A 26716-nucleotide genomic window follows, 5' to 3' on the forward strand; every position below is an offset into this window, starting at 1 on the left:
CAGATGTTCAGGTTTCTCTTCCACAGCACCTTTTAGGAGAAATTTCTGAACTTCTGATAGGATAACCTTGTGAGAAGGTTCTATGAAAAGAGAAGGGTACGGGGAATTGAAAGGGGGTAACTATTATTTCTAGGACTCTCTTGCCTGATGTAACAAGCCTCCAATTGTCAATGAAATGGACCAGTGTCTCCAAACAAAGGAAGCGACATATCCTTGCCAACTGGTCCCCAAATCTTGATTCTAGTGTTAAATTGGAGGCCATGTATTATGCAAAGAGGAAGAGGAAGTAGCAGATTGCTTTGACTTAGTTCTGGATATGAACAGTTTCTTTTTAAGTAGAGACTGTGATGAAGATGTAGTTTGCTGATGTTTCAGCTGCAGATGAAGAGTCAGAAACATCAAAAGAAGCACGAGAGCATGCTTCGCCACATTTGACATCCTTGACATCAAACTGCTTTGATCATCTTGTAGTTCTTGTACAACGCAAAGCCATCTTCTCCCAAAAGGGAATTGGTAACAGGCCATCTGTAACTGGTAAATAGCCACCCTTATTCCTAGAGAAGAAGAAAAGAATCACCCTTTCCCCACTCTTTATCTGCAGGAGTTGCACAAGCTTGGCCAGACCTGAACCTATTACTGGCTGCAACAACTGCCAGAGAATTTGGCATGGGGAGAGTATGACAATACATAGGATCTGGCAATGCTAAAAGTGGCTGTCTTCTCCCTGGCCTTTTTCTGCAGCATCGACACAGCCAGAACGGTCTGATCATAGGCTCCTTAGCTGCCAACTGGACAGATGGAGCCTTCAACACCCTAAGAGCTTTAACAGAAGGATCTAATGAAACAGGAACAGGAGCCAGAACCAACAAAAACCCTGATCCACAGGATTCTTTAGTCACCTTAGCCTTACTAGATGAGGCAGCTGGAGCCAAAAAAGGCCTTTTAGTCTTCAGATCCAATGATCTCTTGGAACCTGATGCCTTAGCAGCAACAGCTTCTTTAAGCAGGGGTACCTGCAGTCTGTTCTGCCTCTCCTTATGCACTCTGGTTGCGAAAGTCTGACAAATAGAACACCCAGAAGAAGAGTGGCACTCAAGGCATCTAAACGACAGCTGGCATGAAGTGCATCTCTTAAAATCCAGGTTCTTCTTCGGTTCTGCCATTCCATGTAACTGAACCCTAAAAGTAAACTAAACTAACTATAACTACAAACTACAAAAAGCAACAGAGGGTCCTGTGGCACCTTTGAGACTAACAGAAGTACCGGGAGCATAAGGATCCCTAACAAAGGATCAAATAGTCGGAGGGCCCCGGTGAATATTTCCTGCTGTTTTTGGGAATCTGATGGGGAGAAAGAGCACTCTAAATCTAATGTGGTGGGCTTCTGAAGCTGGGGTTGCTAGGCTGCACCATTAGCTGAGATGTAACTAGCAGCCAGTACTGCCAAAGTAGAGGGCCATGAGCACTGTGGTTGGGATATTTAGTCCTGTAGAAAGCAGTGGAGAGTCTAGCTCATCAATGACAAGAAGATCCCTCAGGACCACGTTACTTCAGAATGGAGAATGACGGTGCTATAAACTTCAGTGCAGACAGTGCTGATGCACTCAGCATCAAAGCAAGTAGTACTGAAGAGATTGGGACCACAGGGGTCAGTACCAAAGTGCTTGGTGCCAAGGTAGTCCCTGATACTCTGGTATTCCTGAGGTGGTGCTAGAGTTCTGACACCACACTCCCTCAGAGCTCCAGTAATGCCTGATTTGAGCCAAGAAATCTTTAGATCAGGAGCAGTGAGGTGACTTGGACTTCATTTTACTGGGAATTTTTAGCAGCTCCTTTTCCCAGAGGAGCGATGCTCCTTCTTTCTTGTAGGTTCTGACACAGAGGAGGGTACCAAAGAGCCTGTCCCGGAGATACCCAAGCTTTTTACTGCTTCAACAGAAATCACTGGAGTCCCTCCCTGATTCCATACGGTACCCATGCAGAGGAAGGGGAGAAGGAGAAGAGTTGAACCTTTATTATGACCAAAGTGAGAAGATGAAAAGTAATACACCTGCTCCAGTAGGTGGGGCTAGCCTTTCTGGTATGCTAAGATGCTCTTAAGCTTTTGTGAGTAAAAACTTCATTCAGTTGCATCCGAAGAAGTGAAGTGTTTACTCACGAAAGCTTATGCCCAAATAAATCTGTTAGTCTTTAAGGTGCCACCAGACTCCTTGTTGTTTTTGTAGATACAGACTAACACGGCTACCCCCTGATACTTGATAAGATGTTCTTGCATCCCTTGCATCTGGATTAGAGACATAGATGATGCCGATGTCTCAACAGCTGTATAGGTACTGTGGTTCTGGTGACTGGAGGTCTAGGTAGCACTGCTGACTGGGTTCACAGACTATTTTGAGCTTGTCTACAGTGCAGCTATACCACTACAGCGGCACTGCTGTAGCGCTTCAGTGTAGACACTAACTACGACGATGGGAGGGATTCTCCCATCAGTGCAGGTAACCCACATCCTGGAGAAGCAGTAGCTAGGTCGATGGAAGAATTATTCCATCAACCTAGTACTGTCTACACAGGGACTTAGGTTGGCTTAACAACACTGCTCAGGGGTATGGATTTTTCACATCCCCAGTCGACATAGTTAAACCAACCTAATTTTTCAATGTAGACCAGGCCTCTGTGCTTATAGACCTTTAGCTCCAAAAAGGGACAGTACATACAAAGATGCTGGCCACTAACATGTGGGAGCTGCAGGTACAGTACAGACCTGTTTATGCACGGATGTCGGGAGTCAAGCCATCACGACCGTGTGTTAATGGACTGTGGGTTAAGAGGGCCATGCTGAAAAAAGTGTCTATGATTCACTTAGAAAAAAACGCCATTATTTTCTGCTCTTTTTGGCTCACATTTTTCTTTCTTTCTTTCTTATGAAGTCTGTCATTTGCCGCAGATGAATGATTTCGATATTTTCCGCATTTGGTCCTCCATAAATCTTACAACAGTTTCTACAGCACTAAGGACTTCTGTGGGCGAAATTTTGACCTTTTCAACGACATCCTCGTCGTCATTGTCATTTAGGCCTGCATTATTAGAATTCTCACCACTACTTTCGCGGTCCGACGTAGCCTCGCAGCTCGTTAATATTTCTTCCTCGGACAGAAATTCTGAAGTTGGGCAATCTTCATCCATCTCCAGCCACTCGGTAATGATTTCCGGCGATGTATCCAAACTAAAATCTTTTATCATTTGAAAGAGAAGTTTACCTTTATCCTCTTTTGTCTGCGTGCATGTTTGTAGGACGTCTTCTTCCGAAAATCCTTCAAAGTCTGGCTCTGAATCAGTGCCACTGCTGGAATTTCCAAGTCTGAGCCATCTTTGACAGAAAAGGCATCACCGAGAGCCTTTATCCAGCAGTTTTCAATGGACTTTTGTTTTACTCCGTCCCAAGCTTTTTTAACTAAATAAATAATTTCCTTCATGTTTAACGGTTTCAGGAATTTGGAAATGCCCAAAAACGTGCATGTCACAATTGCCAAAATCAGCTCCCGTTGATAATTATTTTTAAAATTCTGAATAATGCCCTGGTCTAAAGGTTGAATTTCTGATGATGTGTTGAATGGTAGGTATAGCACTCGAATTTTTCCATCGCTCGATACCAGTGATTCAGCTGGAGGATGGGCTGGACAATAGTCAAGTAGCAAAAGTGCTTTGGCTTCAAGTTTCTTCGACCGCAGATGCTTACGAACAGCTGGAACAAAGCTGTTGTGGAACCAGTCGTCGAAAATGTGTCTCGTCATCCAAGCATTTTTGCTCTTAGCGTATATTACTGGCAGTTTGGCTCTATTGAGGTGATTAAAGCAGCGAGGATTATGAAAGTGGCCAACGAGAAGACGGGCAAGCTTATGGCTGCCTGTCTTGTTACTACAAACAAGAAGAGTCACATGATCTTTTATCTTTTTAAATCCAACTGTTTACTGTGTCTCATAATTAAAGGCTAAAGTCTTATCAGGTAGCAGTTTTGCAAATAAAGCTGTTTCATCACAATTATAAAGTTGTTCTCTGTGGTAGTCTTCATTTTGTAAAATAGATTTTAACTCGGCAGGAAATGCATTCGCGGTAGATTCATCGGCTGATCGGCTTTCTCTAGAAAATAGATACCTGCGCTATGCCATGACGCTTTTTAAAACGACTTATAAACCCCTTGCTGTCTTGGAATGATTCATCCCCCATTAAATTTCCAAATTTTGTCACCTGGGCTTGAAGAATTGGCCCACTTAGCAGCTTTCCTTTCAGCCTTTCCTGAGCAAACCACGTGCGCATGGCTTTGTCTATTGTGGGTTTTTCTGAATAGTGCACATATTTTCGCTTAAGCCCCACGGCAGAATTGATATTTTGTACAAAGCCATTCAGTTTAGAATCGGTTTTTAGCCATCCTCGGAGAGTAGATTGGGCAATCCCAATATCTTTTGAAACTTTGGCCTGGGTTTCTCCACTATTTACTCGATCTATTGCAGCTAGCTTTTCTTATACAGTGTAGAAACGCTGACGCTTGCCCTCTGCCATTATATTAGGCCTACAGTTAAAATTTTCTAATGTAGTATATATATAACTACTATATACTGTATTATATATCTCTCTAGCGTTACAATGACTAAGCATGCGTTATAAGTCTTTACTAATATCGGTAAAATCGTACAACACGTTTCTGCTCCACACTTCCTGTCGATTTCTGAGTCAGTGAGCAAATCTGTAGTGCTACATAGCAAGTTCCTGTACCACGTGTTAACGACTCTCGCATGTTAAATAGGTAGCACTGGTAGGCATGGCGCAACCACGCTTTAAGCGGATTCGTGCGTAAATGGGTCTGTACTGCATCAAGCTGCTGGGTACCAAGAAGATCAGCGCCAAAGGAAAGTAGGCAGCAAATTTAGCTGGTACCATAGGCACTCATCATAACCAATATTGAGGCAAAATAAGGCTGCCCTTCAGCTGCAGAGCTTGGAATGAGTCTAGCACTCTTGTGTCTCGGCTCTGAGGGTCCAGGAGAGGGAGATTTAGATCTCATCTCTGAAGTAATAGCTCCTTCCTACCCCTTTTTGAAAAAGTCAATGTGTGGATCAAGATCAACAAGTGAGGTTTATTAGGCATCTCAGCCCTGGAGCATAGGAGGGAATTACAGCTTGTTGGGGCACTAACCAAGAAGGACTGGAGGGAGGACTGAGCTTTAGCTATGTCCTTATCTGTGTCAGAGATGGTTTTCATAGAGTGATCCAAAAGAAATGACTTTAGGCATTTATCCCTAGCCTTCTGAGCCTGCTTGGAAAAAGAGTGGCAGATAAAGCCATGGTCAGGGATATGCCTTTCACACAAAGGAAAATGACAGAGTGCTCATCATTGAGTAGCACTGAAGCATCTGAGGAGGGGCATGTCTTAAACCCTAGAGAGATAGCTGCCACTGTAACAACAGCTTAAGTCCTGGTATGGGGCAATGACAGCTCCAAGTTTATCTATCAAACTAGTAAAAGGTTCTCTTTTTTTTTTTAAACCAACAGGCAATCTAAAAGCTTACTAACTAATTACTATCACTAGCTACAACAGACTCACAGAGAAGCAAGCAGACACTGTAAGGATTCAGTCTCGCTGCCACCAGCGGTAAAAAGGAACTGACATATGGTAGAGCCCACTCTTTTATACCCTCTGGTGGTGGTGGTGGGTTGGCACAAAGATATCTAGCATGTAGTCATGGCCCCAAAGGACACTGCTGGCCAAAAAAAAATCTGATCTCATACGCACAGGTGCAAATGCACCAGAAGTGAATCCATGTGGACAGTCACTCAAAGAAGAAGAGAAGGTTACTCACCTGAGCAGTAACTGATGTTCTTTGAGATGGTTGTCCCTGTGGGTACTCCACTTTTTTGGGTATTTGAGCGCCCCTGCGCTTCTAGTCGGAAATTTAATGTAGCAGTGCCCTGATTGGCCACGCACGTGCTGCCGCAAGCAAATGCTGCTCTGAGTGAGTATTGCCCGTGAAGTCAACCGTCCCCCAGTTCCTTCTCTGCTGCAGAGGATCGAAGAGAAACTCCGAAGCAGAGGGGAGGGGTGGTGTAGTGGAGCACCCACAGGGACAACCATTTTGAAGAACATCAGTTACTGCACAGATGAGAAACCTTCCCTTCTTCTAAGAGGAATGTCCTTGTGGGTGCGCCACTTTTAGGTGACTATAGAGCAGTACCTTTCAGTGGAAGGAGTGGCTTCGGAGAGGTTTACTGAGTAGTGGATAACACCGATTCTCTGAAATGAGCATCAGCAACTGATTGCGTCTCTATGGCATAATGTCTGGTGAAGGTATGGGCTGATGCCCAGGTAGCTGCTTTACATATATGAATGATGGGTACATCTAAGGAAGGCTATTGAAGTGGATATAGCCCTGGTGGAGTGCGTGTGAAGACCAGAGGGGGGTTCTAGGTCATGTTCACAGTAGCATGATCGAATGCACTCCGATATCGAATTTGAAAGTCGTTGTTTGGAAATGGTTAGTCCTTGAGATCGTTCCATTGTGGAAACAAACAGTCTGGTGGATTTTCTGAATGTTTGTTCTATCTACATAGAACGCAAGTGCTCTATGAATGTCCAAGATGTGAAGAGATGCTTCCCTGCTGTCAGCATGCGGCTTCAGGAAGAATACAGGTAAGTAGATGGGCTAGTTGAGATGGAAGGATGAGGCCACTTTAGGTATGAATTTCGGATGTGGGTGAAGGATTACCTTGTCCTTGAGGAATATGGTGTAAGGTGAAGTTACCATCAGGGCACCAAGCTCTCCAACCTGTCGTGCCAATGTAATTGCGACTAGGAAGGCGACTTTAATGGACAAGTGTAATAGTGAGCAGGTAGGCAGAGGCTCAAAAGGTTTGCTCATGAGGGTACGGAGGACTAAATTAAGTCCCACATAGGGGTAGGATCTCTGACTGTAGGGTAAGTATTCTGTATACCCTTGAGGAAGCGTTTAGAGAGAGGATCGTGAATATAGTGAGGCCATCTACTTTGGAACGGAAAGCTGTGATTACAGATAAGTGTACCCGGTGTGAACTGATAGAAAGACCTGATTTTTTTAGGATCAGCATGTATTCAAGTATTGTAGGTAATGGAGCCGTCTGAGGGGAGAGTTGTTGGTCTCCACACCATATGGAGAAACGACACCACTTTTGAGTATATGTTTTTCATGTGGTTAATCATCTGCTTTTCATCAAAACATCCCGGACCTCTGTGGAACAGCCGGCCTCCAGAGGTGTCAGCCACAGATTAGCCATGCCTTGAGATGGAGGATTGGGATGTTGGGGTGACGGAGATGACCTGAGTCCAGTGTGAGTAGGTGAGGTATGAGTGGGAGGGGCCACAGTGGTGTTGTGATCATCTGGTTGAGGTAGGGAAACCAGGTTTGTCTGGGCCACGTTGATGCGATCAGGATTACTTGGGATCTGTCCTGTTTTATCTTGTAAAGGGCACGAGATATCAGAGGAATTGGGGGAAAAGCGTACATTAGAGACGCTTCCCATTTCACAAGGAAGGCGTCCTCGAGGGAGTTTTCTCTGAGTCCTGCCCGGGAGCAGTATTGAGGGCACTTGGTATTGTGGGGCGTTGCAAAAAGGTCTATTGTGGAGAAACCCCAGTGTTGGAAGATAGTGGAGAGGATTTCCAGGTCCATTTCCCATTCATGTGTCTGGGAGAAGTTTCTGCTTAGCTCGTCCGCTGTGCTGTTTTGGCTTCCCAGTAGGTAGGCTGCTTTAAGGTCTATGTTGTGGGAGATGCACCACTCCCAAAGCTGAACCACCTCTGTGCAGAGCGGGTAAGATCGAGCCCCACCTTGGCGATTGATATAAAACATGGTGGCCAAATTGTCCGTAAGGATCTGCACTGTCTTGTTGTGAATGAGGGGCAGAAAATGGTGGCATGCATTGTGGACCACCCGAAGCTCCAATAGATTTATGTGGAGCACGGACTCCATGGAGGACCATCTGCCCTGGATGGTATGTTCGGACAGGTGTGCCCCCCAGCCCGGGAGAGACGTATCCGTGGTTATCGTTACTAATGGGGTGTGTTGTTGGAAAGGGACACCCCTGCAGATGTTGGAATGGTGTGTCCACCAGGATAACAAGTTCTTTACCGTGGTGGGCATGGTCAGTCGCTTTTGAATGGAACGTCTGTGATGAATGTATACTGTACGGAGCCATGCCTGAAGGTACCTCATATGACGTCGTGCATGTTTAAAGACAAACGTGGTTGCTGACATGTGTCCTAGAAGTTAGAGGCATAACCTGGTGGATGTCTGCAGGCTGTTTTGTATGGTCGCTATGAGGTTTGTTAATGTCAGGAAGCGTTGTTGGAGGTAGACTTGCCAATGCCATGGTGCAGTCTAGGTGGGCACCCATGAATTCCAACTGTTGGGTCAGAATTAGGGTGGATTTTAGGCCATTGATTTGTAGGCCTAGTCTTCTGAATAGAGTTGCAGTGAGTGACAAAGCGTCCACCACCTGTTGGTATGTAGAAGCTTTCAATCGCCCAGGTCGGGGAACATAATTACCTTGTCTGTGAAGATGGGCTGCAACCACAGCAAGGACTTTGGAGAAAACTCGCAGGGCCGTGGAAAGTCCAAGGATATATGGTAAGATGGAAATAAGCATCCTGGAGGTCGAGGGTTGAGAGCCATTCTCCAATGCTGGGATTATGGTTGCAGTGATAGCATTTCAAGATGGTTGAGTTCTGATAAACTTGTTTAGCTTGCACAAGTCCAACATGGGCTTCCATCTGCCCATTTTCTTTTGGGTAAGGAAATGGGCTGAATAAAACCTGGTCCTCCTGTGTTTGGGAGGTACGGTTTCTATGGCACAGAGTTGCAGGAGGTGATGTATTTTCTGCTGTAGTAGGTGCTCGTGAGAAGGTTCCCTGAAGAGGGATGGGGAAGGGTGGTGGGTTGGTGAAATAGAGGTGAAGGGGATGGAATAGCCCCTGTGTATAATTTCCAGAACCCATGATTGCCCAGACCGGATAGAAAAGTGTTAGGCGGTCTCCAAATGGACTGGAATCAGGAGATGCTTGTGGCAATGGAATCTGACGGACTCTCATGCCCTCGACCAATACTTCAAAATGCCTGTCTAGAAGTAGATGGTTGGGATGTGGTGGATTGCCCCGGTGTCTATCATCGTCTTGGCTGACGTTGTTTGCGACGTTGGTAGTACTGTCTCGGTGGCTGGGTATACAGAGCAGTACGGAAGCGCTGGGTGTAAAATGCGCCCTGTTTCTTTTTATCAGGTACGTGAATTCCCAAGGTTTCAGCATGGCACAGGAGTCCTTGAGCGTATGCAAGGCTACATCTGTGATGTCTGCAAAGAGTTTCTGTCCCTCAAAAGGTAAGTCCTCGATCGTGGCCTGGATTTCCTTGGGGAAGCTGGAAAGGTGGAGCCAAGAGGCCCTCCGCATGACTACTGACGTGGCGATGGAGCGAGCCGCCGTGTCTGCAGAATCCAACAATGTCTGCAAGGCCGTCCTGGCAATCAGGGAACCTGCTGAGATGCTCACTTTGTATTGTTCTTTTTTGTCTGTTGGGAGATGCTCAATAAACAGACATCTGTGCAAAAATGTTGAGAGTGTATTTGGCTAATAGCGTGGAGTAGGTAGTGATGCGTAACTGAAGAGTCAGTGAGGAATAGACCTTTCTACCAAACAGGTCAAGGCGTTTCCAGTCTTTTTTCCGTAAGAGGTGGTATGAGCCAGGTGTGGTTTTCCCCTTTGATTAATGGCTTCCACAACCAGTGAGTTTGGACTAGGGTAAGTGAAGAGGAACTCAGCCCCAATTGCTGGCATGTAATACTTCTTGTCTGAACGTTTACAAGAAGGTGGGGCCATGGCCGGTGTCTGCCAGACCGTTTTTGCTGGGTCCATAATGGCAGAATTAATAGGCAATGCAATCTTGGCTGTAGAAGAGGCATGGAGAATGTCAATGAGCTCATACTGTGACTCTAGCAGCTCTTCTAAGCAGATGCCTAGGGAATCAGCCACATGCTTGAATAGATCTTGGAAAGATTTAAAGTCGTCCCCCGGTGTGGGGGGAGGCATGATTGTATTCTCCAGGGATGATGAAGAAATATGGGTAGGAAGTAGGATGTCACCCTCTATTAAGTCCTCATTGCCCTCTTGTTCCTCCCCAGCAACTTCAGGGGAAGCTGGGGCAACCAGTGAAGTAGATCTAGCTGATCTTGGTGTTCTGGACCTGGATTGGTTAGAAGGCTGAATATTGTGAGCCCTGTACAGTGCCCATGGGCCTCAGTTTGGTGGGAGGGCCATTGGGGGAGCATCCATTGAGGCCCTGGGGATTGCCACACTGTAGATTGTAGCCCTGAGGTTCCAGGTTTGGACGATGAATGGCATGGGGTGCCCATCCCTACAGCCACTTCATCCTCCTTATTGCTTGAGAGAGGAGGGACTGAGCTGGTCTGCCGTCTGCGCCTAAGAGAGGTATGCCCAGGGTGGAGGCAACAAAAAGCTCTGCCCGGCTAATGAAATGCTGCAGCACCGGGAACTTAGGTTCAGGCATAGGAGGCACAGAGGTTAGTCAGCATCTGTGCTGCTGGTGCTGTGGGCTTGCTGTAATATATAGGAACAACAGGTGGCGCCATAGCACTGCTCGGTGCTGAGGGCTTCAGCTCTCTAGGTTCTGAGGGAACAGGCTTAGTTTTGCCTTGGCTGCCTGTCTTAGAGCTAGACCGCACTGGGTCTTTCGCTCCTCGGGTTGCCTCTGCACTGGACGAACCCGGTGCCACGCGGTCCGAGGCTCTGCATGGCGACAGTACCGGGGCAGATTTAGCCGTCAGAGATCACTTTTTGCATGGCGATTCTCCCTGGCGGGGAGAAGGAGTGTGACCACTTGTTTTCATGGGGGCTGGATCCTTTGTGGTGATCTTAGAGGAGGATCCCATGTCCGACACAACAGTCGGTGAGTGAGTGAGCTGGTGGGGAGAGGTCCCCTGCTCAGGGTCAGATGCAGGATGCAGGGGACTTCTCCATAAGCATCAGTTTGAGCTGAAGTTCCCTAGCCTTTCTGGTCCTTGCCGTTAATTTTTTGCCATGGTGGCACTTCTGCGTAACACGAGTCTCCCAGGCAGCGAACACACTGGGTGTGACTGTCAGAGACTGATATTGACAATCTACAGGTGAGGCAATGTTTAAAGCCTGGGGAGCCAGGCATAGCCGTTTGAAGAGTCTCTCTGGTTGTTTTTTAAATGGGAAGGAAAGAGACAGGAACCCCACAGGGAACAGGAATGGGGTAATTCTGGGCAAAAAGGAAAGAAAAAACTATTCTGAGGAAGATTATTCTGAAGCGCTGCTGTTGTTCCGACCGAAGCCAACAGCAGCAAAGGAATTGGGGGACAGTTGGCTGCACGTGCACGATACCCACTCAGAGCAGCACAAGCTGGCAGCAGTGCGTGCGTGGCCAACCAGGGCACTGCTACCTTAAATCTCCGATTAGAAGTGCAGGGGCACTCAAACCCCTAAAACAGTGGAGCATCCACAGGGACATTCCTCGAAGAACTACTAGTATTTCATGATTCCCTTTAGGGTCTGTGATGTGGTGTACAAACCCCACACTGAGCACCAAGAGGTTAAGGGATTATTTTGGGCTCAGCTAGCCCCACCCCACCACACCTGCAGCAAATGCTCCATATGCTAGAGGAATTAAAAGGCAGGGAATTAGCTCATTCGGGTGGCAGAGCTGGAGGTGAGCAGACATGCAACCCACAGCTCCAGCAGAGCAGAGGGAAAGCTAAAGGCTCTGACACCGCTGCCCAAAGGGGCCTTCCTTGAGGGAAGGGAGGACCCACAGCAGAAACAACCAGAGAGGGAAGTATCCTTTGACCTTGAACGTTGGTAATGCCCTCTTATTTCTTTTGGTTTGGATTTCCCCACCAGGTGAAGGCCTTGGACTGAGCTGACCCCAGGGGGGAGACGAGAGGAAGAGGCCCAGGGAAGACAGCCTTAAGCAGCCTTGGTTTCCAGATTACTGGTAGCCCAAAGGGCCCTGAGTCAGGGCCTGGGCTCCCCTCCCCACAACCCCCTTGGCAGTCCGGGGTTGTGGCTGTGACCATTAGGCCACACTTCCCAACCAGACCTAGAGTGAGGACCATTACAGGGTCAAATTTGGGATTTACATTATTTGACAGTTTCATTAAGCCATTTTGTAATTATTCTTCTTTAACTCAGAGAGTACAACATATAGAAGCAAACTGTTTAGAAGAGGTTGCTTGCATACTGCAGACACTCTGGAAAAGTATTGAGAAACTGTATCCTGGATATGAACACTCATCACAGGAAGAAATTGCATGCTTGTAAATAATTAGCATAGTTTCCACATAATTGTCTAAATATTGATATCATGTTTCAATTGTTGTTGGGGAGTTACTCGGTTTCATCTGTTGGTTGTCTTTTTTGAAAATGAGAAGCACCGTGTTGATAGGGAAAAAATGTTCCCTTTTTTCATACCAGACATTTCATGATCACAAGATATAGCAATGTGCGGTGGTACCAAATGTATTTTTGGCATCACACCATGGGCCAGTAGGGAACGTAGTTCCTCTATACGCTGCATTAGGGAGGCAGCATCTCAAATGCTGTGTTGAGTTCTGGACACTCAACAGCAGAAAAAAATTACCACCAAACTGGAGGTTTAGAGAAAGGAACACAGGGAGGGGAAGGAAGTCTTACTTATGTGGAAGTTAAAGAAAAGTTAACTAGGAATAGTTTGGCTAAACAATGACTTAAATAATTATGCAAAAAGAACAGGAGTACTTGTGGCACCTTAGAGACTAACAAATTTATTAGAGCATAAGCTTTCGTGGGCTTATAGTTTTAAAGTATCAAAAGCGTGTAAACAATCAAAGTTAGAGAATTTTTTTCAGGAGGTGTATCAGGAGGAAAGAGATTAAATTAAGCAGAGGAAAATATTAGAGTAAAGGTATTTAGAGAGAGATACATTAACAGAATATATTTTCCTACTACTTCCCAGGGCAGTAGTAGGAAAATATTAAGTAATACTACATCGAATTCTGAAAGCTATAAAGGAACAATCCCATCACTGGTACAGAACGGACAGGATGTTCTTATAGGCATTTTTCTTCTCCAATTTAAATGATTTAAGCTGCTGCAATCTTGTATCACAAAACTACTGTAAAATTGTATGGAGCACATGATAGTATTTGTTTGGACCTTCTCTATTACAATTTAATTCTTCCATCTTAATACCAATGACTAAAACATACTGTAAAATTATTAAGACGATGAAAAGCAAACCAAATGCTTCCTAATTATGAAAAAGGAACCGTTAGAGTATTTTTAAGTTTCTGGTTTATTACACTTTTTTGGTGGTTAATACTCCAATTTTTTAAAACAACCGACTGTCACAAACTGCCCTTCAAAATTTTCAGCCATTTTACATGGGAAATGGCTACAGTTCTTTACCTTAGCAAAAGTGTCCAGCTTGTCTTTATCGTATAAGACTCTCAGCATTCCAGCACACAGTGGGCAGCAGGCTCCTACATGACAGAAACAAAAGCAGGTTGCACTTCACAGTTTTAATCAGATCCTTCAAAGCAAGTGAAGGTCAAAATTAAATGGTAAATGATATACACAGTAACAAAACTCCCAAATACAAAGTTTCCTTTATGGAAACAGACCTTTCCAGTCAGTGGTTGGGTTATGAAATTTCTGTGCAATTTTTATGTTTAACAGCTGCAATTCAAAAACCATCCAATCCCACATGCATCAAATGCTATTTCAATGTGGAGTCATAGGATCAACTTTTAATCACTTCAATATGGTATCACATTGCTATGAAGCTACAAAAATATGCAAGTACATGCTAAGTCACAAGGCAAGATACACTACATGTGCACAGCTCGGGAAAGGGCGTACCCCAAAGTCTGTAATAACTACTGGGATGGAAGTGAGGGGGAACTAGAGCAGCAAGAAAGAGACCAGATTATTGTAACCGTTATAGATGTAGGTGGAAAGAGCTTGATTGCATAAAGCATTAGTGTAATCAAAAGACTGCAGTGTAAATGCACAGTTTTAACTTGTTAACACAGTTATGACATGTTTGGATTTAGGTTCTTGGCTTGTCAGGCAGATTTCTTCTAAGATTTCACATTATTTATCTATATTCACCTATACTTGTTTTCCTTGTTAGCCATCTCTCCCCTGGGGCTCCTGGTTTACCACCTACCTCTGGCTCTACTACTCTCCCCTCTCTCTTCAGGTGTCTGTCTTCCAGAGCTGCTGTTACTTCATTCCATAAACTAGCTTTCTTCATCCAGTCCTCCGCACCACCTCTGCAGCCCCACCCAATTGTCCCATTACCACTGGACACTCCAAAGAAGAATTCAAGAGCCAGAAGGGTGACTAAAGACAGTCTTGAGATAAAAGTCAAAGCCTCTTCCCCACTTCTGGTTCAGTCCCACTCAGGAAAAAAAAAATCACAATATATTTATCTTAGGTATTTAAATCATCTCAACTATATGAACACCTGAGCACTTCACACAATCTTACATGCATTTATCCTCATAAAACCCCTGTGAGATCGTACTTATCCTATTATCCCCAGCTTACAGACAGGGAACTGAGGCACAAGAGGGTATGTCTACAGTTTGAGTTGGGGGTGTGATTCTCAACTCAAAGAGACATACTCTCATGCATGCTCTCATCGAGCTAGCACACCAAAAAGAAAATGTTGCCACGGCAGCGCAAGCAGCCACCCCGAGTATGCACCTAGCATCTCCAATGGGCATGTAATCAGGGTGGCTAGCCCCTCCTACTTCTTGCACGGTTGTGGCTACTGTCTATTTGTAGCTGGCACGTTCAACAAAAGCTAGCACACATGTCTCCTGGAGATGGGAATCACCCCCAGCTCAAAAATACAGACATGCCAAGAGACTAAGGCAAGATTTTTAAAGGTATTAAAGCACCTACACCTAAGTAGCTTTAAAAACTTGGCCCTAAGTGACTTGCCCAATGTCACATAAGAAGTCCAGCAGAGTGGAGATCTGAAGCTGGGTCTCTAGAATCTCAGACTAGCACTCTAACCATTGAACCATCCTTCCTTACAATCCATACACTTTGAGAACGTTTTACTTCTGCATATTTAAATTATTTGGTTTCTGTAGCATGAAAACATGTATTATCTGTTAGCTCCTGTACTTTTGTGAAAAGGCTGATCGCAACCTAGTGTGACTTAACAGTTGGTAGGCTTGCTTTTAATCACAAATCTTGCTAGAGAAAAGTAGCTGAGTATGTGAGCTTTCCTAAAGTAACTCTTAGAGGGGACTGTTTGCTAAAGTTCAGATTTCTAGGGTACAACTTATGGCAGTTCCACACAAATTTCCATAAGCAAAATATTTAGCAATACTTTCTTATTAATGAAAATGGAAACAAAAATTATTCTTGGACATAAGAGTTATTTCCAAGACTCTTTGGCAACAAATGGGGACAAATATGTATCTCACACACCAAGATCTTTAGAAAGTTGTTTGGCAGTTAAAGGAGAATACTCTCATCTTTCAGATGGTTCCTTCTGCTGAAGCTCTCCATGCAATAAAATAAATGTTGATATCTATTATGTAGCCATACTTTACTTTCACTGTTAAATTTTATATCTACGACACACACATGAGACACAAACATTTTAATTTGCTTGACTACAAACCTGCCTGAAGGGATAGTAATCATATTATGTATTTGACATTGCATTCTATATGTTTATGGAAATATGCTTATAAGTGTAAATAACGCATAACTGGAATATGCATTATGCTTGATATGCCATGTGACATATCTTTGCAAAGGTTATGATCTACTGAATATATTCCTCCTATTTGTATGCATGTATCATTTTTATATGAGGAGGTTACTCACCCTGTGCAGTAACGGACGTTCTTTGAGATGAGTGTCCCTTTGGGTGCTCCACTCCAGGTGTTGGTGCATCCCTGCACCTTTGCTCGGAAATTTTTGTAGCAGTACTCGTACCGGCCACGCATGCGTAGAGCCTGCCCCCCCACTCTGAGTCTAGCTTAATAGTGCGCATGCGCGGCCGGTCTCCTCAGTTCCTTCTCTACAACGGAGGCTACCCCAACTCCGAAGTAGAGGGGAGGAAGGTGGGTAGTGGAGCACCCACAGGGACATTCATCTCAAAGAACGTCAGTTACTGCACAGGGTGAGTAACCTCCTCTTCGAGAGAGAGATGTCCCTGTGGGTGCTCCACTCCAGGTGACTTAAAGCAGTGTCTCAAGGAGGTAGGGACTTCGGATCCAATAGGAATGCTGTAGATAGTACAGCTCTGCCCAATCGTGCATCAGAGAGAGGGCCCTGAGTAAGGGCATAGTGTTTAACAAATGTGAGTTCAGAGGACCAAGTGGCTGCTTTACAGATGTCAGCCAGGGGAACTTTGTGTAAGAAAGCCACAGAGGCAGCCAGAGATCTAGTGGAGTGAGTTCTGATGCCGGCTGGAGGTGTAACCTTCTTTGTCTGATAGCACAATCGGATGCACTGAGAAATCCAGTTTGAAAGTTGCTGGGTAGAAATAGGAGTCCCTTTGAAACGCTCCGTGATGGAGTCAAAGAGTCTAGAAGAATTTCTAAAAGGTTTTGTTCTATCCAAATAGAAGGACAAGGCCCTACGTACATCTAATGTATGCATCGTGGCTTCGAACGAGTTTGCATGTGGTTTTGGAAAAAAGGTTGGCAGGTGTATCGGCTCATTAATGTGGAATGAGGAATGCACCTTTGGAAGAAATTTGGGATGTAATCTAAGGGTAACCTTGTCCTTGAAAAATAGTGTATATGGTGGGTCTGCCATAAGAGCTGCTATTTCTCCTGTTCGTCTGGCGGAGGTAATTGCCACTAAAAATGCTGTTTTCATCGAAAAGTGTAAAAGGGAGCAAATGGCTAGGGGCTCAAATGGTTGTTGAATTAGCAGGTTAGTACTAGATGAAGGTCCCATGGAGGGGTAGGTGGTTTAATGTCTGGGTATGTCCCTTGAGGAAACGCTTGGTGATTGGATGAGCAAAGACAGAGGTATCATCAATTCTGTCATGAAGGGTTGTAATAGCAGCTAAATGGACTCTGATAGAGCTGAAAGAAAGGCCAGATTGCTTGAGGTCCAATAGGTAGTCAAGTATGATCGGGAGAGGTACCGACGTGGGACAAGTTGTTTACCTGAACACCAATCGTTTCCACTTTCGTAGATAGGTGGTGTGAGTAGATTGTGTTCTGCTATGTAGGAGCACTCTTTTAACTTGTTCATTGCAATCTAGTTTGTTTTGGGCGAACCATGTAGGAACCAGGCTTTGAGGTGAAGCATGGACAGGTTGGGGTGGAGAAATCGGCCGTGTTGCTGTGATAGGAAGTTCGGGACGAGAGGCAACAAAATTGGTGGTTGAATTGACATTCTGTTGAGGAACGGAAACCACGGTTGTCTGGGCCATGACAGGGCGATCAGGATCACCTTGGCACGGTCTGTTCGTATTTTTATCAGGACCCTGTTGAGAACCGGTATCGGGGGAAACGCATAGAGTAAGTTTCGGTTCCATGGAATCATGAATGCGTCTCCCAGGGAATGTTTGCCCAGTCCCGCTCTGGAGCAAAAGTCGGGGCATTTCGTGTTTTTCGCAGTTGCAAAAAGGTCTATGGTTGGATGACCCCAAATGCGGAATATGTTGTAAATGGTTCTCGTCTATCTCCCATTCATGATCCCAGGGAAAGCGTCTGCTTAGTTCGTCTGCTGTGGTGCTCATCACTCCGGGAAGATAGGCAGCTAATATCCGGATGTTGTTCGAAAGGCACCAATTCCAGAGCTTTGTAGCCTCCGTGCAAAGTGAGTGGGAGCGAGCCCCTCCCTGCCTGTTTACATAAAACATGCATGCAATGTTGTCTGTCATTATGCGTACATGGTGATTCCTGATTAGTGGGAGGAAGTGACGGTATGCATTGCATATGGCTCAAAGTTCTACGACATTTATGTGCAGAGAGGTTTCGGTTGAAGACCATAGCCCCTGGACTATGTGGTGAGATATGTGTGCACCCCATCCGGTCAGAGATGCAGCGGTAGTCAGTATGGGGGATGGAGCCTCCTGAAGAACGGGGACTCCAGAGCAGAGATTGGAGTGAACTGTCCACCACAGTAGAGAATCTTTGACTCGCAAGGGTATGGAGAGAGTCTTGTTTAGAGAGTACACATTCGGTCTGTAAACCGTGGCCAACCACAGTTGGAAGCACCTCATGTAGAGTCGTGCATTTTGGACTACAAAGGTGCACGAGGCCATGTGACCTAGTATTTATAGACAGTCTTGGGCAGTGAGCTGGGGACTGTTGCGAAGTTTTGTGGCCAGTAGGCTTATGGAGTTGAAGTGGTCGGGTGGGAGAGATGCCAATCCCATCCGGGAGTCGAGGTATGCTCCTATGAACTCCAGATGTTGGGTGGGGCATAATGTGGATTTGTTTTTGTTTCTTTGCAGGCCTAGAGATAGGAAACAATCGACAGTAAGTTGCATGAATCTGAGAGCTTCGTCAAACATTGAGGCTTTGAGGAGACAATCGTCGAGGTAAGGAAATATTACGACCCCTTGTTTCCTGAGGTAGGCAGTGACTACGGCTAGGATCTTGGAAAAAACACGGGGGGGCCGTGGACAGTCCGAAGGGGAGAACCCTGTATTGAAAATGTGTTGAGCCAAGGGTAAAATGTAGGAAACGTCTGTGGGCTGGGTGTATAGTCGCATGAAAACAGGCGTCCTGTAGGTCGAGGGCTGAAAACCAATCGCCCTGCTCCAGCGCTGGGATTATGGTAGTGAGACCAAAGCTTCAAATTTGCTTATTAATGGGAGAGGGTTGAGGTGCCCCCGCAGAATTGGGATGACGACGCTGGAATCTCGGTCTCTGGCGTTGCTGTTGTTGCTCCTGTGATCTATGGAAGTGTTGTGTATATGCGGGGCAGCGTGGACGTTGGTAAGGTTGGTATCTATATTGTCACCTTCTGGTCGTAATTGTCTGGAGACCTAAGGACCGGAGGGTTGCCCTGGAGTCCTTCATTGAATGAAGCACATCATTCGTGGTGGAGGCAAAGAGTTTGTCACCGTCAAAGGGAAGGTCTTCAATGGTACTCTGGACCTCTCAAGGAAAGAAAGAGGAGAGCCATGAACCTCGGCGCATGACCACTGCTGTGGCGGTCGATCTTGCTGCAGTATTGGCTACATCGAGGGCCGCTTGAAGAGCGGTACGTGATATGATTTGTCCCTTGGAAACCAGAGCTGTGAATTGTTGTTTCTTCTGTTCTGGAATGTCATCAATAAAGTCCATTAATTTATTATAGTTTCTGTGGTCATATTTTGCAAGAACTGCAGTATAATTAGCAATATGAAATTGTACCATTGAGGATGCATATACTTTGCGACCAAAGAGGTCCAAGCGTTTACTTTCCTTGTTGGCCGGGGTGGAGCAGGAACACTGTTTGGTCCTTTGGTTCGCTGCGTCTACTACCAACGAGTTTGGTGCTGGATGGGTAAAAAGGAATTCAGAGCCCTTAGAAGGGATGAAGTACTTGCGGTCCGTTTGTTTACAGGTAGGTAGGCTTGTAGCTGGAGTCTGCCAGATGGACTTAGGTTCTAAAAGGGCTACGTTGATTGGTAATGCAATCCTAGAGGAAGAAGAGGGCTGTAGGATGTCCATTAACTCATGCTGTTGTTCAGGGACTTCCTCCAAGTTAATTCTCAAGTCACTGGCAAGTCTTTTAAAAAGGTCTTGGAATTTTGCATAGTCATCCGAGGGTGTTGGAGGAAGGGGAAGTAAGGCTTCTTAAGGCATTACCTCCGGCTCTACTGGAATAGGAGCAGGACTTGGTTGACCCTGCAAGTGTGACGATGCTGCCTGGTGTCTTGTGCGTGTCATTGACAGGTTCATCAGGTGGTGGTGCTAGACCGGTGTTGCACCTGGTTGAGGTGGCGTAGCGCATGTGTTCTCGAGGGCCCAATATTGCCATGGTGGTGGGTAGGGCACAGGTGGTGCCATCCAGGGGTTCACCCCCCCAGGGGGCGGGATCCTGAGAATAGGATGAGGTAATTTTTCTATGACCTCGGTTGACTGGGGTCTGGGGATGGGAGTCTTGATACGGTGAAAAATCCCCCTGTGGTCCAGCTTCCTCCTCACTGGAGGAAGGCTGTTCAGACCCTGACTCAGCCATTGGGGAGAAGCAAGCATTCAGCAGGGGTGACTGCAGGATAGGGGACACAAACAGATCTCTTGCCTGAGTAAATTGAAGTGCTGAGGCTCCTGTGTGAGGTGAAGGCTGGGTAGGAGGAAGCTGCAGTGAGGAAACATTCCTCTGCACTGGTGTTTTGAGTCTGGGCTCACTGCCGGTCAGCCCAGTGGGTGTCGGTGCCAGTGCTGGGAGAGCAATCTCAGCCTGCAGGGGGTCAGGCAGGTTGTGGGATGTCGGCACCGCAGCGGACGTGGTGCCGAACGGTGCCAGAAGAGAGGCAGGCAGCTGGAAGCCTGAAGCCTCGGCACCGGAGCTTCGCAGCGCCGCCGCAGCCTCAGGCGGGTTTCGCGCAGTGCCGGAGGAGCTCAGCTGGTCAAATGTGCTCAAGCGGGGTAACACAGGCAGGGAAGCGGCAAATCTGCCCGGGGAAATCCTGTGTCGCAGGGTTTCCTTTGAAGCTGACAAAAGGTGCCTTTTTTTTTTTTTTTTTTTTTTTTAAAAGATTTCTTGTGTTTCTTTGAGGCAGCGGGGCTGTGGTGGGCAGCAGAGCCGGAATCAGCGCCTGGGTCTGAAGCTGCGCCTAGGGATTTCTGGAGGAGGAGCAATTTCAGTCTAAGCTTCCTGTCCTTCCGTGCCCTAGAGCTAAGTTTGCTGCAGTGGGCACATCTTTGGGGAATGTGGGTCTCCCCCAAACATTTTATACACTGTGAGTGGCCATCTGACAAGGGGATAGCTTCCTTGCAGTTACAGCAACGCTTAAAGCCTGTGGAGCCAGGCATGTCCGAAGCGGCTGCGGCTGACAGGAATTTTTTTTTTTTTTTTAAAGAGATAGAAATGGTAACTAACTATAACTAACAACAAACTAACTAGAAGGGTAATTGTAATAAGAGGAAAGAATTTTCTAATGAGCCTGCTGAGCTCTGTCTCAGGCCGGGGACGGTAGAGAAGGAACTGAGGAGACCGGCCGCGCATGTGCACTATTAAGCTAGACTCAGAGCGGGGGGGCAGGCTCTTACGCATGCATGGCCGGTACGAGTACTGCTACAAAAATCTCCGAGCAAAGGCGCAGGGATGCACCAACACCTGGAGTGGAGCACCGACAGGGACATCTTAAGTATCACATGGCCTTGACAGCCACAGTAGAAAGGTCTGAATATTTTAATTGCACTAAATCTAATGGGATTCTGTGCACAGCTGTTTCCATTAGACTGGCCAGGCTATCGCTGAGAAGGGATGGCCTTTGGGCACCACAACAGACAAGTCTACATGAGCTTGAAGAAGAACTGAAGTTATGAGCATTGGCTCTATGCTTGTATTTGAAGTGTGATTTTCCACACCCCTGAGTGACATAGTTATACCAACGTAAGTTTCTAGTGTAGATTAAGCCTGAGCGTCTAATTTTAGGCACCTACTTTGGAAAACACTTGCCTTAATGATTATCTCTAAATTTTCAGCTTCCTCTTAGAATCTTGAAATATTAAGCCCTTATTGCAAACTTCTTGTTTACAGTATCATGGAACCCTTTCACCAATGTCCACTTGACTTCTTAGCAAATAAGTCAAATTCATATGTCTACATGTGCAATATTAAGAGCAGACAGATCATGTTCCAGATCAATGGAAGCATGAGAATGAAATGCATAAAGTTTTTGGATCCTGGACTCTTTGGCATTGTAAATTATCTTCCCATAAATTACTAGATGTAAAAGCAGCATGTCTATGAAAGCTTCCCCACTTCCTTGCCTTCCCCACAATATTTTCTAGTGTTGATAGCTGCTAATATGAAGCCTTTTTCTCTGCAGTACTACCCAGCGACACCTGGTGAAAACACCATTGAATGCAGGAGCATGTCACAATATCAAAACAGTGACAAGAGTGGACTGCAGAAGAAGCTGTTATTGGGATACAGAGATTTAATTTAAAAGGTATGTCTCTCAAAAGGGCCCCAAGGGTCAGGTACTGTTGTGTTTTGGATAAGAGGGTGACAAGTCTAGGATGGGACGGAAGATTCAGTCTTCAAACTGAGTCCAACACTAGTTGTTTAAAGACCCAAGGATAATGCAATAACTGGAATGATTTTAAGAAATAATATTCAATGAAAAAGTCCAGCAGACAGCAGGTTGATGTCACTCAAATTTAGTACACAAGTCAGACATTTTGTGGGAAGCCTCCAGATCTCACAAGAAACAGCGAATCTCTAAAGTGGTTTTAACATGGTGGCTGAAATTTTTACCTTGTGACTAGGCATTTTATCATTCCTCTGCTCTGCCTTTGAAATAAAGCCGTCTTATCCCAAAAATGTAGTTTTCTGCTGTTGCTATTTTAAATACAGTTTGGCACTGCTGTGTAGTATCCACATTACAGATTGTGGAAAACTGCTGTATTTTCAACAGCTAAATATTTATGTATACAAGTGAAGCACTAGTTCAATACAAAGCACATTCTGACTAAAATTGTACTCTAATGCAGAAAAGAACATAATTTTATATTTCATGATATGCATTTTTTGTGTGTCTAATTACAGCCATGCACATTCTGCAGTAAGCTGGATCGGTCTGGACTGTGAATTTTACCACAGCAGACTAGAATTTCAGTGGTAGCTTTCCCCATAAATAAAAATGGAGATTCTGAATCCATAAATTATGAAACTGAGCAATACAATCAGTACAGTGGCCCATGTGTTATTTATTTTGCTATTAAATTCTCCATGTGAGATATGAAAGTCTGTTAAGAGATCAAAGATCAGCAGTGAACCGTTAAGAATGTTAACATCTGAACTGTCATCTTTTAGGTTTCAAAATCAGCCCTCCACTGGAATGAATGGGGAGTTCACACATCTTCCAGAAATAACTGCAGGTTGCCTGCAGATTTAGGAAGACATCACCATATGATACGATAACAAATTAGGGATACGTAAGACCAGTAGATTGCAGAGTCTAACACCTTTCACTGAAAAGCCCCCTACTATTTAACTCAGGGTCTATAAACTTGAGCTCTTCAGATGATTACAACTGCCAAAGGATCATATTAAGAAAGAGGCAACCTTCAAAGAAGTAGGACTCAAACCATTTAGGGCATTACATGTCAACACCACCAGCTAACGTCTCACAGAAATCAAATGAAAACCAATGCAGACCATGGGCATAGCAAGCCTAGCAGCAGATTCTGCACAAGCAGAACATATCTTATGTCAGCTCAGTCTCAGCCAGCTAGCTCCTATTCAAACCCCACTCTTGGCTATACACTGGAAAAGTCACTCATCTGCACCATGTGTGTCCAGTGAAATGGAGACTGCTCTGAAGGCACATCTCAATATTAATGAAATCCTCTTTGCACAAAGGTCTATCAGAAAGCTTATGTACCGCGTAAGTCCTAATTAAGTCCTCAGAATAAGTCTTGTAATGGTCACACACACACACAGAATAGAATATATTTTTCAAATAAATCATTTTGGTCCACACCAACTTGCTTATACGAGTAGACTTCAGACACTCATATACCTTGATTAAGCATTAGCAACAAACATACCTGGTGCAACAACTGGTTTGCATCCAGTTGCAGAAAGATGAGGACATTTAACAGAGGTGCATTCTGTTTGTAAACTATAGTCTGAGACAACTCCTACAGCTTGACAATGTCCATAGTAGTCCACAGCCACACGGTCAGAATAGGCAGCACACACATTATTGTAGGTTTCACCATTATGTCCACATACTGGTTCCACTGATTTGCAGAAGGGCTGAAAAAGAGTTTGTAAAAAAGTGCAAAAAACTTGGTTTATTTACGTTGGAGACAAGACTTCAGGATGACCTTATAGTAGTTTTAAAGTTGATAGGGATACACTGCTCATGCTAGCAAAGTGTGTCAAAAGTCAGTAATGGAAATCTAGAGTAAATAGCCCATGCAATTTTATGAAATGTATAATAAACAAAAGGAGTAAGTTACAAGAGAAGACAACAGAAGAATATAAATACTGTAGGTTTAAGAGGCACCTAAGGGTAGGTCTATACTTACCTCTGGGTCCGGCGGTACGCAATCGATCTTCTGGGATCGATTTATCGCATCTTGTCTAGACACGATAAATCGATCCCAGAAGTGCTCGCCGTCGATGCCAGTACTCCTGCTCCGCGAGAGGAGTATGTGGAGTCGACGGGGGAGCCTGCCTGCCGCGTCTGGACCCGCAGTAAGTTCGAACTAAGGTACTTCGACTTCAGCTACGTTATTCACGTAGCTGAAGTTGCATATCTTAGTTCGAAGTGGGGGGTTAGTGTGGACCAGGCCTAAGATTTACTTCTGTTAAGGGACAGGAAATGAGGGTGCTGTTAAAAATCAGGTATTGGGAAACAAGCACTAAAACAACAAAAAAGGGGTAAGCGTAGCAAATTCTGAATATGTTTTTCACGTTCTTAAAATTACTTTATAAAATAAAGGGTTTAGAAAGATATAACCTCATGTTGATAGTTTTATTTCAAAGGAGTAAAATTTATTACTGTTATTACAGATTTCAGCCCAACATATGTATATTTGTTTGGTGCTTGGTTTTATTGTTGATTCTTTTTGTTTGTTTTTTGTTTTGTTTTTTATGTCCCTATCATGCCTTCTAGGTATATGTACAAACAACCATAAAAATTAATACTTTTTTTCCAACTGAACTAGTGCCAATTAACAATAACTCCCCAAAAGAAAACCAACAAACCAACCAACACACTCAGGAAAAGTGTACTCGAAAAGCCAACAAATTCAAATTGTTGGACCAAGGGGAGAAGTGAATTGAGTTCAAAGTCTCCTCCAGAGTACTCCCAGATAAGCTGTCACCCCACGCTATCCTCAGAGTCCTCTCAAGTGGAAAAAAAAGAGAGACAAGCCCAACTCCATCTTCCCTTGCTAGGGACTACAGCCCTGACAATAATACCTCTGCCAGCAGCATCAAAGGTAGCTGACATCATCATGGACATTTGATCTTTGTGCACCGTGTAAAGAATTGTATAATGAACTGTGTTAGAAAAATAGACGTATATTTAATAGTGTTCTAAGAAAATGTAAAAGGGAACTTTGCTGCTTTCTGACTGTCTTCTTGACATAGCTATTAAAACTCTGCTGAAACAACTTCTAAGGTAGTAAAAATAAAAGCTGGTTTGTGTCTTATCTACAGTGAATTCTTGGTCTGTGTAGATAACAAGACAAAGCAAGCCACACAAATGTCTGATTCACTAGACAGGTGCAGATCTCCCTAGTAAGATAAACTGAGAGGATGGTACTGAGTGGACAGAACTAGCCAACCAGCAACTCCAAGGCCACTGTCAGGGACAGTGGGTCATGAACCCTGTTACATGAGGCTCTCTGGTGCTAGCAGGTTCCAACCTGCCACTCAGGGACCAGCTAACTGTTGTCAGAATAGGAGCTGAACTCAGACAGAGGACCCCAATCTTAGGAGCTGTTTGGCAGAATGCTGAGGGTCCTAATTGGTTCACAGCTCCTATTTATACACAGCGTAGAAACAGGAAGTTGCCCATGCAACTGGGATCCACCTTGCTCTGGACTGTGTCTCTTGTGCTTCCTCCTTGGCCTCCTGCTCCCCTCGCTACCCTTCCTGGTACCCTGATCTGGTCATCGATCCGTAGCTCTGCTCTCAAGTTTGTCTCCTGCTTCTGATCTCCTGGTAACTGACTCGGACAGTCGACTCTCAGTTTGCCCTCTGGCCTGTCTCAAACTCTGATCTCCTGGTATTTGACCTGGCCTGACTCCCAACTCCTGCTCTGACCACTAGGTCAGACCATCCATATCCCAGTCATGACAGCCACAAGAAGCAGATAAATAAGAATAAGACAACTGTAGTATGAAATAATGGAATACATGAAAGCAATGAAGAGACAGCTGGGTTGAGTGAGTGAGGAGGATAGCAAAGGCGAACATATATATACACAATATATTGCTTTTTTTAAAATGTATCAGTTAAAAGGATCTGTGGTTAGTCTGTATGAAAATATACTTAGAGAAAATATATTTCATTCAAACAGCTCTGTTCTATCTAGCAAACACCATATTTAGTTAGCTATCCAAGATACTGTAACTAATCACTGTAGTTTTCCTTTAATAAGAAAAATATATGGCAAAACCTGGTGCTAACATGATCAGAACATATACATAAATAAGCATACCTAAAACTTTTGATTTGTTCCCAGAGCCCAGGAGTGAGCACAGCTATGAAACTTTGAATTGACAAAAAGAACTGGCCATAATATACAGTGCTTATTTTACACGTGGCTTGGCAATCAAAATTTTGCCGACTCAATCCTACTTTTATTTTACTTCAAGGTGGATAAAAATCCATGATTTAAAATAACAAAACAAAAATATCCAATTTAAATTTTTTAAAAATCCTTTAAAAAAATTAAATTAAATACATTAAAAAAAAACCAATTTAAAATTAAATTTGA

The 26716-nt window shown here is 44.7% G+C and overlaps 1 protein-coding gene and 1 long non-coding RNA gene across 3 annotated transcripts in view; one reads left to right on the forward strand and one right to left on the reverse strand.

Annotated features, from left to right (window-relative positions):
* RECK (reversion inducing cysteine rich protein with kazal motifs) overlaps nt 1-26716 on the reverse strand; it is a 134582-nt gene that overhangs the window by 12625 nt on the left and 95241 nt on the right. For both annotated transcript variants that reach the window (XM_054018966.1, XM_054018967.1), the window contains 2 exons: nt 23808-24018; nt 13501-13574 (listed from right to left, as the gene is read on the reverse strand). In XM_054018966.1, the coding sequence (XP_053874941.1) occupies nt 13501-13574; nt 23808-24018 (285 nt within the window). The remainder of the gene's footprint in view (nt 1-13500; nt 13575-23807; nt 24019-26716) is intronic.
* LOC128831979 (uncharacterized) lies at nt 9314-22165 on the forward strand. The gene is made up of 3 exons (XR_008443869.1): nt 9314-9398; nt 18545-18631; nt 22082-22165. It is a non-coding gene; the product is annotated as an uncharacterized LOC128831979 (long non-coding RNA).

The sequence above is a fragment of the Malaclemys terrapin genome, chromosome 2 (genome assembly GCF_027887155.1).
Source record: "Malaclemys terrapin pileata isolate rMalTer1 chromosome 2, rMalTer1.hap1, whole genome shotgun sequence".
NCBI lineage: Eukaryota > Metazoa > Chordata > Testudines > Emydidae > Malaclemys > Malaclemys terrapin.